This window comes from Zalophus californianus, chromosome 4 (assembly GCF_009762305.2).
Source record: "Zalophus californianus isolate mZalCal1 chromosome 4, mZalCal1.pri.v2, whole genome shotgun sequence".
Lineage (NCBI taxonomy): Eukaryota > Metazoa > Chordata > Mammalia > Carnivora > Otariidae > Zalophus > Zalophus californianus.
The window spans coordinates 85847215-85864691 of NC_045598.1; the positions used below are offsets into that span (position 1 = coordinate 85847215).

General features: G+C 37.3%; 1 protein-coding gene across 3 annotated transcripts in view; it reads right to left on the minus strand.

Annotated features, from left to right (window-relative positions):
* OLFM3 (olfactomedin 3) overlaps positions 1 to 17477 on the minus strand; it is a 194816-nt gene that overhangs the window by 14035 nt on the left and 163304 nt on the right. For all 3 annotated transcript variants that reach the window (XM_027579489.2, XM_027579498.2, XM_027579505.2), the window contains one exon: positions 12879 to 13098. In XM_027579489.2, coding sequence (XP_027435290.1) covers positions 12879 to 13098 — 220 coding nt within the window. The remainder of the gene's footprint in view (positions 1 to 12878; positions 13099 to 17477) is intronic.

Here is a 17477-nt window from a genome sequence, read left to right on the forward strand (position 1 = left end):
TTAGCTTCTGTGGTGTTTGGATATAACCCAGCTTTGTATCCATATGGCAAAGGGATACTGCTGAGCTTAGATCACCTAGACTAGGAATTAAGACAGAATTTACACCAGTACTTAAAAGTTTCTGACACCTAAACTAAAAATGACTTTGCTTTCTTCTTGTAGCAATGGACATTTTCTTTGAAATACCCTCTAACCAGTTCTTAGTATTTAAATGTAAAATACTTAATTTATTCATTTAACAACCATTTACTGAGAACTTCTGTGCCAATATCGTGCTAGGTGCTGGGAATATAAGGGGAACAGGGAGACAAAATAGGTCCACGTGTTGTAGCTTCTCAAAATACCATTACTTATCCTTTCCATATCTTATTTTCTTCTTCTTTTTCCTTTTTGAATCAATTGAGAAGGAAAGTTAAATGAATAAGTGATTTCAGACCAAAACTATATATAGAGAAAAAGGATGTACCATTGAGTGCACTGAATATCTCTTGATATTAAATAAAAATTATAGAAAGTCAGCCCTGAGTACTAAAATATATAAGCACCATGAGAGATGATGGACTCTGAGAAACATAACTGAGGATTCTAGGGGGGAGTGGGGTGGGGGGATGGGTTAGCCTGGTGATGGGTATTAAAGAGGGCACGAACTGAATGGAGCACTGGGTGTTATGTGCAAACAATGAATCATGGAACACTACATCAAAAACTAATGATGTATGGTGATTAACATAACATAATAATAAAAAAATAAAAAAAATATAAGCACCTCTTCCATTAAGACAGCCTACTTAGGTAACTTGAAATTTATCTCATTTTAAACCACATTTACCTTTATTCTTCTACAAAACATACTTAAATTGTCAAACAGAAAGAAACAAGCAAGTTCAAGTAGTTTCTCGTTTAATTTTGTATAAAAAATGAATGTGAGGGAGTGCCTAGGTGACTCAGTCAGTTAAGCATCTGCCTTCAGCTCAGGTCATGATTCTGGCGTCCTGGCATAAAGCCCTCCTTCAGGCTTCCTGCTCAGCGGGGAGTCTGCTTCTCCCTCTCTCTCTGCCCTTCCCTCACCTCCTTCCCCTCTCCTGCTCTCTCTCTCAAATAAATAAATAAATAAAATCTTAAAAGAAAAAATGAACATGAGGGTCAAGAAAGGACATACTTAGCAATTGTATTTCTTATTAGATCTCACTGATTTGGTCTTGCATATGTGTCTTAATGGTAGTTGTCCTGAGTGTGTGAAGGAAACCTATCTCTATAATCTAGTAAGTCAATATAATTTTGCGAACTTTAACTCTGTGAGATTTCAGTGAATGTTTTCGTTTTTGTTTTTGTTTTGTGAATGGATTTTTAAGTTAGATGTAAACCAGTTTTAAAATAAGATGTGGGGCGCCTGGTGGCTCAGTTGAGCGTCTGACTCTTGATTTAGGCTCAGGTCATGATCTCAGGGTTGTCAGATTGAGCCCTGTGTCATGTTCTGCACTGGACATGGAGTCTGCTTGAGATTCTCTCTCATTCCCCTGCCTCTCCCTCCCCCCAAATCACTCATACTCGCTCACTCACTCTCTCTAAAAAAATTTTAAAAAGATGCATGTGAAACTATGTGAGCTCTGGTTTCAAATAAATATGTTTTATATGTAGTCTCTGGCCAGAGAGATTCCTGTGAACATTTATGAACTTTGTGTTTTGCATTCTTTGATTCTTCTATGTGATTCCGCTCCATCATTTTCCTCCGTGTCTGCCACCCATTAGCTATCTCCCATCTGCCCAGTGACTCACAATGTGCAGTGCCAGCCTTTGTCTTCTTGGCACCACCCTGGGTTTGATCTTGATCCGCCATAACTTTCCACCCCACAGTGACATTCTCTGAGTAAACCAAAATTTATAGCATTAATCTACAAAGCGCACTTGAAGTGAAAAATTATAACGGCTCAAAGTATCAACAATTTTAAAATAATAACATCTTAAATGAGTCATTTATTCATTGACTCATTTATTCATTTCATTACTCATTAATTCATCAAGCTAAGATTTAATGAGCATCAAGCACTGTTCCATACACTAGAATTACAATGGTAAGCAAAACATGACACCTTTTTTTCTGGTGAAGCTTCCATTTTGAAGAAAGGGAATAAAAGAAAGAAGCAAACAAGGGAATATATCAGGTAAGAAACATTTTAATGCAGATATTTAAGTAGAATAATTTGATAGTGACTTGGGGGGTCTGCTTTAGATTGGGTGAGTAGGGAGGACCTCTCAGAAAGGGTAATATTTAATCTGAGATCTAACTGACAAGAAGTTAGCCATGGAACCATAAGTTGAAGGGATGGACATTCAGGCAGTGGATCAGCTAGATGGCGGCATCTCAAACTGGGGGTGGCGGGGGCGGTTCCTGACTGTCTGGATATGGATCCTGATTATATTACTTACTCTATGGGGATCTTCAACAGTTTTTAACCTCCAAGTGTCTCATGGATAACAACAGTTATAATATCTATTTCACAGGGTTATTGGGAAGATTAAGAAATATATATAACTTAATAAATATTAGCTAGTCTTACTGTTCTTACAAAGGTCCTATATCTGGATATGCTTGGTGAGTTAAGAGACACAGAAATTTAGAAAAAAAAAAAAAAAAAAGAAGGCCAGTGTGTCTAGAGCACACTTGGAAAAGTAGAGGAGGTTAGAGAAGTGGTCCAGAGGAGGAAGCTATGTAAAGTCAGTGTACGTAGATTTTATTCTAGGTATGATGGAAAGCTATCAGAATTTTAAGAAGATGGGGGAGTGACAGAATGTGAGCTCTACATTTTAAAAAGGTCACTCTAGGTAGCATATGGATATTAATTACAGAGGGTATACAGTGAAGGCAGAAAGACCAGTTAAGAGATTATCACATTGGTCCAGGTGAGAGATGATGGAAGCAGTGATGGGGATGGAAAATAGTAGATGGTTTGGGTTATGTTTTTTGGGATAAAGTTGATAGGACTGGCTTCAGAATAGATGTTAGGATGGAAAGTAAAAAGAGGAATTGAAGAAAACCTTAAATTAAAAAAAATAGTCCAAGATAATACAAATTTTGGCTTGTTCAGCTGGGAAGATTGTATTGCCATTTACTCATAGGAAGTGACTGAAGAAGGAATGGGTTTGGGAGAAAAGATCAAGAATTCAGTACAGATTATTTTAAGTTGTTCATGACTGGTATGCATGCCAGTGGAGGTGTAAAGAAGATAGTATAAAAATCTAGGGAGCATTGACACCCTTTTGAGACACAGTTTTAACAGTCTAGGGAAGCCAGAGGCTAAAATTGCCTTAGAGAGAGGACATATACAGAAAAGAGAAAAGCATTTAGAACAGAGCTGTGGGGCGTTGTGACCCAGCAAAAGAGCTCAAAAGAAGCTACAAATGGGACCTAAAAATAGTGTAGTGTTAAGAAAAAAAAAAAAAAAACACAGCCTTTTAAGAAGGATGAAGTACTGGCTTGTGGGGAATACCACTGAGATATCTAATAAGCTCACAGAAATGACCATGGAAGTGAGCAGCAAGAAGTCACGGGTGATCACAAGAATCAAATGAAGACAGTGTTAAGAACAGAAGCTGGATCACAGTTGGTTTTGAAGACTGTAAATTAAAGCAGCAGCTATAGAAGATTCTTTCAAAGGAGAAAAAGCAAGAGTCATGAGAACTTTTTATTATTGTGCTGTTATTAAGAAAAGTTTGTTTGCCTTTAGGGATAATCTAGTAGAGAGGGGAGATGGAAAAGAGAATAATTAAATAAATGAACTCCAGCAGTAGATGGCAATCTATTTAGGAACCATGAGTAACCATGTCTCTGGGTATCTGTTTATACTTTTTGGGGGTAATGGGGGAATATACTTTATTTTTATTCCCACAAATTTCCAGAAATTTTCCAAGGAAATGTTTGTGCGGTATATTCCATCCAGGTTAGAATGCTGAGGTGGGTGTTAGGAGATCTGGTTCCTAATCTAAGCTGCAGCATTAAATCATCATGTAAAATTGGATAATGCACTTACTCTCTGGGACGGAGTTTCCTCATCTCAAAGATGGAAGTTCTGAAGCTTGTCATTTTCTTATTCTAATTAAGGAAACATTGAGTGGATAGGGGATCAACAAACTTTTATATGTTGTTGGGAAGAAGGTGGTATTTGTGGTTGTGGTAAAACACAGGGTGATCATGGTCATCATCATCATCGTCTGCTCTTATTCTTGGGAAGCAAAAAAACAGGGCTGTCAATGTTGCTTTCTTCCCAGTTGAAGTTTATCTTCTAAATACTTATTTGATTCTGAGCTAAAATTCATCTTGGTAAATGAAATCGGTAAAATAAAGATGCAGGAATTTATAAACAACTGGCTGCTTTTTTAGTTATAATTTTATGGATATTAGTGTTAAGTGAACGTGGTATTTTCAGATTCTGCAGGAATGCAGAAATTGTAGAAATAAAGTAAAATACACAATAGATGTCATTTCTGTTTCTTGGCTCCCCAAAGCTAGTTTTTGTTCAAATAAATCATTATCTTTCTTACTCCACTCTCACTTTCTGTGAGGACAAAGCCAGACAGAAAGGATAATTTCCCCAAATGCCTGGAAGACAAATGTTCTTGCAGAAGTGGATGGCAAAGAAGGAAGTTAAGAGTCTTGCTTCATTGATTTTCTTCTGCTATGCGCCTCTGTCAACAGCGAGACACATGGAAATATTAGCATTTTATAATATATTGCATGTGTATGATATGTATATTCAGAAAATATACTGAATAGATAGCTTAGGAAAGTGACCATTTTATTTTCCGATGACTTTTAGACATTAAACTTCTTATGATCAGTTGCAATCCGTATTTATCAATCAGTAGCTCAGGAAAATATATTATTTGGGATTCGGCAGATCTGTTGTTTGGATCAATGAAGCAAAAAAAACCATCTGTCTTTTGTTTATTTCTTCAATATTTAATTGTATCTTGTAATATCCTGGACTAACAGCTTCTGGATATAAATCCTAAAGCCATGCCCATATAAGTAAATTAAATGGAGTTGTGAATATTTTTATGACAGAATGTTATTTCTTTTTACTTAAGGCCATTGGAGAACTCATGTAGCAAGAAGTAGATATGATTTGGTCTTTAAAGTCTATTAAAGCTACTGAAAATAAGTTTGTCTCTGCCATACATAGTGAATTCTAGTAAAGTATAGTAAAATCTATGTATATTACTTAAAATTTTATTTGTATATTTAATCTTGGCACTTACACTACTGAGACAAAGGTGGTGAAAATGATGGACCTAACTGATTATTGGATAGGGCACTAGAATGAGTTTTTAGTGGGTGTCTGGTAAATAAGGCTAAGAATTCAAAATTAAGTTTTAAATTTATTAATTTATTGTAATTAGCATTTTATAATGTATTGCATGTGTATAGTTCTGTATATTCAAAAAAATACAATGAATAGGTATTTGAGGAAAGTGACCATTTTATTTCTCTTGATTTATGCAATTATTCTTAAAATTATCTCAACTTTTTCTGGGATAGAGCTTATATTATGAGCATATGTTTCAGAAGAAGCCTGTTTAACATCCAGATTGAAAGGAGCAAAATTGTATTATGAAATCCCAAATAATTTGGCAATTCATGCTGGCTTCTGAAAGCATAATTTTTATATCCTTGAAAGTCTTATCATTTAGTTGTAATCAAGAAAATGTAGGACATAAAAAGAAAGATAAATAATAAATCAATTTATGGTAAGATATGCCAATTACCCCAAAATGTGCTAAAATAATGAAGGTTCCAGGATTCTGGAAGAATGAGTCATCACCAAGTACCTGGATACTGGAGCAATTGCATTCTGTATTACATTCTAGAATTTTAGGGAAAGTAGGACTGTCCTTGCTAAATAACTCATTGAAGATCTTCTCAGTTTAATTTGTGGGGTTATTCTTGTAAATTTCCCCTACTAAATTTCCAAGTTAAATCTCACTCCACTTCACTCCAGGCACACAGTTTGACTTTTCTGTTAATTCCCGCTTTCACTGAGATTTTCAGTGTCTCTTGTTTTAAGTGCTAGGTAGAACCAAATATCATGTGTTTTGTAATGAAATGTTGCATTCCCATTGAAGAAAGGACAGATGGCAACAGAAACAAAGGTTAAAGAAGGCTGTGCTTTTGTTGTCTTTTTTTTCCCAAAAGAATTTTGGCTTTGTAAAAGATACAGATGTTTTATATTTGACATATTCTGATTTATTTCTTGAATGCAACATAAAGCTATTTATTTTAAAAATATTTGCTCTCGGGGCACTTGGGTGGTGCAGTCAGTTAAGCGACTGACTCTCTCGGTTTTGGCTCAGGTCATGATCTCAGGGTCATGAGATTGAGCCCCGCGTCAGGCTCCTTGCTCAGTGCAGAGTCTGCTTAAGACTCTCTTTCCCTCTCCCTCTGCCCCTCCCCCCCTCTTTCCAATAAATTAAATAAATCTTTTAAAAAAATATTTGCTCTCAAACCCTCTGTTGACACTAATTTTTACTTACTATGTTTCAGGTGTTTTATGATAGTCTAAAAGAATTCAACTGGAATAAAACATAGATGGCCCCTGACCTCTCAGAGGAGGGGCAACTTGTCTTTAAGGGGGTAAAAATTAAAAAAATAGAAAAAAAGTTGTGCCAAGTTTTATGGGGAGTGGGATGGAGGACTCTGGGAGACTGTGCGGGGTAGCCAACCACATACAGGAGCAATCAGAGAAGGCTCCATAGGAAACTTGGTGTCTGGTGTGTAAAATGCAAAATCATTAGAATTTGGATAGGTCAGGTGGAAGAATATTCCATGACAGGGTAGAAGAAGGTCAGTGTCCAGCCAAGAAAGCATGCATGACTGAGGAACTGAAAAATTAGAATGGGTAAAGCTTATAGTGAGTACATGGTGAGAACTTGTGAGAAAAGGGCTGGAGAATTAGGCCGAATCCATGTCATCAAGACAGACCGTGAAAAGCCATTTGGATTTAATTTTAAAAGAAAATCATTTAAACATAGGTGTAATATGATTAGATTTGCATTTGGAAAAGACTACTCTAAACACCTCATGTGGTGGAGAGGGAACGACTTCAGGTAAAGGGGCGTGGGTAGGAGGCCCCCTGCAGTAACCCAAATGAGGGATGATGAATGACGGTCTGGGTTACGGTGATGGAAGTAAGGAAGCAGGAGAGAGGTGGTTTTAAGAGATTGGTTGGAGAGAGGAGTGATGTGAGTGCATGTGAATGAGGCTTAGGGAAGGATAAAAACGACCCTCTAGCTCCTTTCTTTCTACAACAAAAAAGGAAGAAATCTGGGGATGAAATCTGCCTTTGAATTCAGAAGGAACTTGGGTTTAAAGATGCTGCCTCCATCATGTACCTTTGGTAAATTAATTTAAACTGTCTGAGCATAAATTGCCCATAATAGTGCCTAACCCAGAGTTCTTGCAGTGCCTAGAACTAACACAGGTACAGTAGTTGGCAAAGTGCTTGTCAAACAGCAGACTGTCAGTATTGATGTAGTGGTCTACTTTTGTGCTCATTGCAACTTCTTAACAGTAGAGGGAGACAGGGTGCTACTCATCTTTGTATCACCCAGTACCTACCAGAGTGCCAGTACATACGGGAGAGTCAATAAATATTTGTGGAATGAGCAAATAAGACTATTACCACATAGACAGTTTGGTTTCCCTTTTGAAACCGTCATCTAATTTGGCATAAACATGCCAGTAACCCAAATTTCATACCTGTAACCTAAAGCTTTTTTTTTTTTTTTTAAGATTTTATTTATATATTTGACAGAGAGAGAAAGTGCAGAAGCAGGGGGAGAAGCAGAGGGAGAGGGAGAAGCGGGCTCCCCGCTGAGCACGGAGCCTGATAGATATACGATATATAGATATATATGGGGCTCCATCCCAGGGCCCTGGGATTATGACCTGAGTCAAAGGCAGATGCTTAACTGACTGAGCCACCCAGGTGCCCTGACCTAAAGTTTTGAGTGCTCCTGCTACTTCTCTCTATTGAACATGAAGCCTCAAAACTGTTAATAGAAAGATGCATCCTGTGGTTCACTAGATGGCACCACATCATTGCCCTAAAATAGAATTAACTTGAGGGAGGGCGGGGGGTGGGCAGAGGACTGGAAAGCCTGATTATAATCTACATTAAACATCTACTGATGCTCTCAGGGTGTGTGAGAGCTTTAACTGTGCTTTTTTCAGCAAATTCTCACATGCATATGTTTTTCATGTCTAGGAATGGGATATTTAATTAATCACACGGGACTTTATTCTGTCTCTTATAGGAGAAAATTAAGAATTAGGAAAGAGCAATACTGTACCTCATTCAGGCCCGCTAGGGTGCATTACTGTTTTTTTTTAAAAAGATTTTATTTATTTATTTATTTGAGAGAGAGAATGAGAGAGAGAGAGAGCATGAGAGAGGGGAGGGTCAGAGGGAGAAGCAGACTCCCCGCTGAGCAGGGAGGCTGATGTGGGACTCGATCCCGGGACTCCAGGATCATGACCTGAGCCGAAGGCAGTCGCTTAACCAACTGAGCCACCCAGGCGCCCCTAGGGTGCATTACTGTTGAAGCTTTTTTTTTCCCCCCCTAATTTCTATTTTCTTAATTCTCTAGTAGAAATAAGCTGAATGATGCCCTAGTGCTCTCAATGACTTGTGATTCCTTTAGCGCCTTATTTACTATTTGGGAGTAACTTAGACCTTGCAGGCAATGAGGTTAGTTTGTTTTTTAGTATCTTAAAATTTATGTGATGTATAGTGTGACATTTTCCCTAAAAGCAAATTCACTGAAAAGGTGAGTGGGAATGCATTCATCATTGTTGCAATTTTATTCTCTTGCTCCAATCCATTTCTGCCCTCTGCTAATTGGTTGTGTGCATTGAGAGGCTTTTGTAAAGAGTGCAGATGCCACTGATGGATGAGCCTTCTTGCTCCTGTTGCTATACTGAGGATACCATGATTATCCAATGTGCCACTATAGATCCAAACAGCAGAGCAACTGGATTTTAGATGCTTTGGAACATTGAACCCCTCATGTTTTCTTTCTGTACTTCTCCTGTTAATGATCCTGATGTTGATTAACATCTGTTTTCTGAGTCCATGTGTTCTGCTATTTTGATAATTGGGTAGTTGATAGGAGGCATGGAGTTAAAAGGGTTCTCAGAGATAATTTCATCCAGTCTTTATTTAAAGTCCCAGGAAATAGAAATACAAAGTGGTATTAGACTATTAACCTAAGGCACCACTCTCAATCATGTGTTTGTGTTTTCTTCTGCAAATACATGTTTCAGATACTTCCTTTCAAACTGGAGTAATTTTTAAAAGGACAATATGAAGATTCTGTTATTTATTTTTTCAGGGACCACGTACCTTCATACTTCATGGCACTAGGGCTGTCTGTCTCTACCTGGATATGTTCTTTACATTGTAATTAATGGTTGTGATCCAGTTGATAAATATTTTTTCTGCTTAGGAGACTCTCAGTCAGTAGTTCTGATTGTTCTGTAGATCTGTTCTGATGAAGAAAAGTACCCAGTTCTTGGGACAAAAAGCATAAATGAGTTAGAGTCCTTGCGGCACCGGCCTCTCTACTAAGTAAATAGGGATCTCGGGACTACTAATAATCTAGGAAAGAGTTTATAACATATGAGAATTAGTTCTAATCTCTTGTGTAAGGTCATATCAATTAACTCAAATAGCAGCCATCTCATTAAATAAGAAAGTTGAATACTGTTTTATTGCTGTTAGATATTTGCATTGGTAGCTAGGTTTTGTTTTTGATTAGTTAAGATAAAATTAAATATTAACTAGTTAATGCAGTTAATTTGACAGTTACATTCTTTCAAACCTTGTTGTCTATGAGGACAAATTAATAAAAAGAGCCTTTGATGTTAAAATATATATATATTGTGGATTACAGTCCTAAGGCCTGAGGACATCACGGAAACATTATCCATGGTTCAGTAAAAAGGAGTAAGGATGAATTTATGTCCACTTAAATTAATCCCCTTTGTCCCAGATATCATTTTCAGTATCGAAGGAGGCTGTGTGTGGGAGAGTTATATGTGAGCTGAAAAAAACAAAACAAAACAAAACAAAACAAAACGGGATTATGAAAGAGCTGAAAGGAGTGTCGATTTCATTTCCTAAGTGCAACATTATTTCTTGCTGAGTCAACTCTGAGAGAATGTTAGAAGTGAAATTCATTTCTAAAGTTAAGCAAAGTCCAAGAATTTTCCATGCCAGTCCCTCAGAAACCTGACTGGCACACTTTCAGGTTCAAGGTGTTCACTAGCTAGAACTATTCTATTGCCTATCCTTCTTTTAGTAGAGTGCAGGTGTACTTAGCAGATATCCAGTCTTAGTGTACAAAGCCTGTGGCTTGAGTTTATTGTGAGCTGCTAAGAATGACCCAATGAATTGATTCTCAGAATCTGGAGTGATTCATCTGTAACAAACAGACCTCTTCCACAGTAAGTCAAAGTCCTACACAGACCAATTCTATGCACTGTCATTTACAGAAAATCTGTAATCAAATATTTTATGAGCTAATAAAAATGCATCTGGATATTTCTTTGTAACCCCCAAAGTAATTTAGATAGTGAGGACACTCAGTTCTTGGACTGAGATTTTCCTCCTCATCTGGTTTGGTGGAGACATCATCTGGCAAGCTACGTAATATGTGCATCAAACTAAAGGCATTTTTTAATTTAAAAATAAAATACAACAGAATTCACTTAGTAATATTTACCTATTGGATATTAGCAATAAACTTCATAACATTAATTATAAAAGAACAGCATATAAGGAGGTTATTTAAGTGCTATATCAGATAAATAATTCCTCCTTTGCTTAGTCTTAGTCAGTCCTGTGCCGCCTGACTCAAATAGGTGGCTAAGAGAGGGTTTTTTTTTTTTTTTTTTTTTTAAGTAAGACTTGAAATAGCTTTTACTTTGTTGAAAGTTAGAAATGGTTACGATATGGCTCCTTATAGAATTAACTTATTTGGCAAATATTTATTAAGTTTTCTTTGTCAGGCAGTTTTCCAGGCATTGGGGGAATACAACAAAGTTTAAAGGGAGGATCATAGACATTGGAACAAGAATCTAGAAGATTGCTATCCAATTACACATGCAATGATAATGAAGCATGAAAAGTCCAGTCATTGGCGAAATATCAGGGTTTGGGAGCACCTAACTGGGACACATAGTATACATAGGGAGAGCAGTGAAGGATTCTGGTAAGACATGACATTTAAACTGAGACCTGAAGAGTGAATGGGAGTTTGTCTCCTGTGGCAAGTAAACATGTGTTGACACAGAAAGGATAAACAGGAAAGAGCATTTCAGGGGAGGGGACAGGCATCTCAACACTGCCCTGTGATAAGAAAGTGTGGAACACACATGACTGGGATGTGGCACGTGAGGGGAAGAGCGGCAGGACCTAGGATGCGAGAGGGAGGGTGGGCCACATATGGAGGGCCTCAGAAGCTGTGGACTATATCCTAGGATTTTCAGCAGTGCAAACTAATTTCAGATGTATGCTTCAAATAAATCCTTCTGGCCATAATGTGGACAATGGATGAAAAGTGCAAGAATAGGAGTCACAGAATCTACTGGAGTCATGATTGTTAGGAGAAGAGTTATAGTTGAAAAAGTGTGGATCTTGACTGATGAGGAATAAGGACCTGGGGGTGCCTGTACAAGTGTTTAGCTTTAGGGTTTGTGTTAATTGCCTTCTGAGTCATTTCGTTAGAATCTCTAGGAAATCCTGGATTGACTGCAGTGGAGCCTCTAATGTGATTCCCCACATTGTTTTGAACTGTACTAAATGCAGTGTTTTCACTCTCTTTTTTCATTTGGATTGCATTTGTAAAATAGTCTTTAAGGTAGTCATCAGCCATTCAAATTTTAAGTGTTTACTTATACACTTAAACTACTTAAACTTCTCTGAAGTTGTCTGTACTAGAAATTATCTTTTCCAAATTCTTTATTTCTCTTTTTAGTTTATTTTCAATTTCAGAAAAGTTTTTCTTTCTGTTGAGGGAACACTTTTTTCTATGGTTATTGACTTGACCTCCCTGGCATGTCACTTCATGTCAACAACCAGAATACTGTTCCTAAATGGACTAACAGCTCCTCCTTAATTCAATTTGTGACCACATATTTATTTTGCATTAAATTACAGACTAATGCCAGGATGATCTCAGTTGAATAAATAGCTCATGGGTGAAGTGGAAGAGTTTGGAAACTTAGACCAGGTTGAACTACACATTTTAGGAGTCAAGAACTAGAGTCCATATCCCATGTCATATGCTTGACCCCTTGCAGAGTAGTGAATATATATTTGAGTAGGTGCCTTCTTTTTATTTCTTGAGTGGATCAGAATAGCTAGCTGATGGCAATTCTCTGTAGTAGAGGAATTGTTTTTATTTGATTTATTCACTGCATAAATCACTTCATATTTGGTCCCAAGGTAACTACCTTTTTCCCAGCCTCTGACTTTCTCCACTACTAAAAATGCCTCTCTTCCCTTCTAGCCAAGTAATGATTGACCATCACATATTATTTGTCTGGAGTAACTTATTGCCATTAGCGTAGCCAGTAGAATTGTCTGTATTATTTCAAGCCACCAAATGGTAACAGGGTGCTCTGAAAATTAGGCAACTGTTAATCAAATAACATTGATTACACAGGCGTGTTTAAGGTGTTAAGGAATACTTAGACTTAGAAAGCAGGCTTTGGTTTCTCTATAATTAGGTATTCATGACTATCTGCAAAATGTAAGAATGCAGTTTTCATTGAAACCACTTAAAAGCACAACTTAAACAAATGAAATTGTTCTACTTACTCAGCTTTTTCATGCAGTCACGAAGCCTGGTTTCCAGGCTCAGCACCCTTTGATGCAGTTCCTCATAGTCATAGGCACCGATTTCCTCTTGAATCCCAGTGAGGACGGCAGACAGATTGCGGATTTCCTCCTTGAACTGGGTGATTAACTTGGCATCTGTTTTGTACTGTTCCAGCACGGGGATCAAGGGCAGGAGTTCATCCATCTTCTCTTTCAACTCCTGTGAAAACCAGCCAATTGTTCCTGAGAGTCATTGAAACAGATCAAGCAGCTATGTTCTTTTTAATATGATACCTAAAGGAGATTATTAAAACAAATTCAAAATTTCTTTTTTTTAAATTAAAAGAAAAAATTTATTAATTTATAATCAGGATATAACATTATATTAGTTTCAGGTTTACAGCATATTGATTCAATATTTGTATATCAAAATTCTTACTGATTTTGGGTTAAAATTAGGTACTTTGTGAGAATGTAAGTGGCTACATGATCATTAGTAGTAAATCCATTTATCTCAATACAAGAACCTCTCTTTAAATGGTTATTTGCTTTTCTTCTTTTTTTTTCCTTAAAGATTTTATTTATTTATTCATGAGAAGCAGAGGCAGAGGGAGAAGCAGGCTCCCTGCAGGGAGCCCAATGCAGTACTCGATCCCAGGATCCCGGGATCACCACCTGAGCCGAAGGCAGATGCTTAACCGACTGAGCCACCCAGGTGCCCCTGTGCTTTCCTATAAAACAAATTGATCCTTATCATAATTATAAAAACTTTTTATGATAGCAATTAAGGGTTAACGTATTATTTCACTTTCTGGTAGCATTTTATAACGTGAACAATGCATTATTTAGGAAATATAATCAGGGTCCATCTTCTAATTATGAATTACTAGAAATAGCTCACTGACTAATTGTCTATGTTATGGGGGTACTTACAAGAAATTTTGTATCCTGGAACAGCTTTTCTGTAACACTTAGAATTGTTCCAACTATGGCTTTCTCCCATTCTATCCCTTCCATTATGCTCAGGTATTCCTCATTCTTTTTAACATCCATCTTAGCACAACATCGTTAGGAAGGTAAGTTCAGCAGGCATAATAAATCATGCAAAGCTCCTTAAAGCTCAAAGAAATGCATGTTGCTGTTTACCATTTTGAATTATTACTCACACTCTGACTCCATTTGCCTTAGCATAAATAATTTAGAGCTCTTTAAGTAAGGCAGAGTCGCTCACCCATGTAGTGAATTAACTCTTTTAACTCTTTGAGGGACCAATGTGTTCACAGTTTATGTAACAAAGGAACTAGTTGCACAGAGTTGTTCAAAACTGCAAAGTTGATTTTCATCTGGAGAACAAGAATTATATTTTGCCAACACAGTGTTTCTTATTTCTAGCATCATGGGACTGAGACTCACCTGCTGTTTCACTTTCAGTTTCTAGGTATGTCATCCTTTCTTCTTTTCCTTTAATTTGGTGGTAGTGGTCAGTGAAAATATTTCATGAGTGTGAGTCAGTTGTGTGTGTGTGTGTTTTTTTTCACAGATGATCTCATTTGTGGAAAGAGCTGTCACTGTTATGATCATTTGAGAATAATCCATAGGTGCTGTCAGAAACCATGCTGTAGACTAACTAATTAAAGGAGCTGAAAATTGCATTTTAAAATTACATTTGGAAGATGTTATTACTATAAATGCATTAAAATAGCAGGAGCTCCCATTGCTGCCTTGATTTATGGGCTTATGTTTCTTGTGGGGAAATTTCCACTTACTCTGTAAGCTCAGAATTCTTCAATTTTGTCTATATGTCCATGTTGAGTGGGAGGGGACAGAGTCTTCATAATGAGAGAGATTCATAAATATCACAGTGAAAAGGTGGAATTGCATAGCTTTACTCATTTTGGTGGCTCATTTGGAAATAAACTTATTAGTCTGAGCATCTTATGGCATCCCACAAGGAAGACACAATTGCTTCATTATGATTTTAATAAGGAGAGTTCTGTTGGTAGCATTTGCTGCATATTATAGCAACAGTTACAATGAAGAGTTTTATGTTACACTATGGGAATACTGAAAAGAGAGCAATTCAGTGTCACAATTTTGGGGACTTTTTTCCCTGAACTAAAAAAAAAAAAGTAATTATATTTTAGGATCTTTTCAAAAATTCATAATTTGATTATTGGTAATCAATTTTGAAACCCTTGATGCTAGTCAGAGAGCAATGGAATGTTCGATTAATATACATATCAAATACTTAAAAGGTTAAAGTAGAATAGCACAGATCTGTACTTACTAATTTCTTCTAGAATTTCACTTTCTACTATGTCGCTCTTACAGCAAATGTGGTAGCTAGACTATCTTGCCCAACCATGATCTTTTTTTTTTAAGATTTTATTTATTTATTTGAGAGAGAGAGAGAATGAGAGATAGAGAGCACGAGAGGGAAGAGGGTCAGAGGGAGAAGCAGACTCCCTGCCGAGCAGGAAGCCGGATGTGGGACTCGATCCCGGGACTCCAGGATCACGACCTGAGCCGAAGGCAGTCGCTTAACCAACTGAGCCACCCAGGCGCCCCAACCATGATCTTTTCATATAAGAATGATAGTCTCAAGTATGATAACTAGAATAAGATTTTCATCCTAAAAAGTACAGAAGACAGAACCTACTTAGCGTTTTTTGATAAGTTGAAAACCGTGTACCAGAGTAGGATTTTCTTCCAATGTAAACGTATTCTTTGATGTAAACTTACTTTTGGAATGTTCCAGTTCTTTGTCTCAAATATGGCATCTCAGCACCTAGGTGCCGAGTCACCATTGGACTCATCTCAGACTCACTGAATACATAAATTCAACAAACATATTTAGCGTGTTATTATCATAACTAAATTTCAGAGAGCTAGAGTCTACTTGGAGAGGCAGCGTAGACCTGGTAGTATTAGGCTTACTTCTAGAGCTGGATGTTGTGGTTCTGATGCATATTAGGTATTAATGCTGAACAAATTGCATCAACTTCTTCATCTCAATGGTGGAGATAGATATGGTGCCTACTCTATAGTATTGTTGAGAGGATTAAATTAGCTAATATATATTTAAAGTTGTCAGAACTATGTGTTGAATATGTGTAATTCTTCAGAAAAATATTATTGCTGTTTGGATTTTTACATATAACTGAAGTATCTACTTGGATTATGTGACCTAGTAAAATCAAAATCATTAGGTCATGTGGTGCTACCTGAAAATTAAGTTTTTTTACTGGTAGCCTGGCTGCTGCTAGGCAAACTTCTAGAAAAGGCAAATCATTTCCTTGAATTTCTCTCAGCTTTGTATCACTGTTTACTTCTGATCTTCTCCCAACAGTTCCCACAGATGGACATACTTCATCATGTGTCCCCAGCCAGGCCAGGCCTGGCACCCTCAAACTATCCCTTGGCATTGCAGAGTTCTGCATTGTCCATTTGAGCTTGAATAATTTTCACTCTGTGCCAGACACCCTGAGCACCTCTCCTTCTGTCCTTCTTCCTTTCTGGGATGCTCTCCCTGTAAGTGCCAGCTTACCATTGCCTACCTTGTTGATGGCCTCCGCTTCCGGCTCACGTTACTCCTCTACAGCCTACACCCTAACCCTGAACATTGCAAATGTTCTGGTTTTCTCCAAGTCCTCTGTGACTGTGTGTGTGTGTGAGTGTGTTGGGGGGACTAGTCCAAAACTACTTTCTTGAAAATTGCCAAATTTTGAAACTCTTCCCCTGATCTTCTCTGAATGAAATTAAATAACATTACTCTTCCCTTTGTGCTGTTAAATAATATTTATGCTTCTATTTACTATCAATTTTACCTGCCTGTTTTAGTTGTCTTTCATAGAAGAAAGATCATTATATATCCAGCAGTGGGCCCAACTCTGCCTTGCACACAGTTCATGCTCGAATGTTGGTTAACATTAACTCATTTCCTCCTCAGCCTTATATTTTTCGTGGTTTACCATTCTCCCATAAATTCTCTATTCACCCAGTTTGCTTATTCTCTCATTTCCAATAATATTTACATTTATTGTATCTTCCAAGCCTTGCGTTAATTTCTTAACCTCCTGGCTTTGTGTCCTTTTCTCTTCAACTTAAACTTCATGATTCATCCCTTCAGCCTCATCTCTTGTCAATACCCTCAATTTTCTTACTGTCTCTTCCTTCTGTTGTACCTCTCTGGTAAAACTTTAAAACTGGTTCAGTGCGAAAACTGTTTTCTCTACCTACCTAGTCGGCTCCTGACCACCACTAAAGTAAATTACAAAACCATGAAAATTTCTGCCAGATCAAAATGTGCTATGTGGAGATCCTGTCACATGTCCCTGACTAGCTCTGTGTCCATCATCATTATGTGTGAAAAGCACTTCTGATGCTTAAATTCAGGCCCATTCCCTTATCATCAGCTGTGAATTTCACTAGAGAAGGGAAGGAAAAAAGAAACTATTATGCTTATAAAACCACAGTATGTTTTATAAACTGTGTGCTATCCCTTTGGAGGCAGATTGTTTCTTTTTAATAGAGGCTCAAATGGTATTATCATAGTCAGATTTTTAAAAATATGGCACTGTCATACATAGGTACTAAACG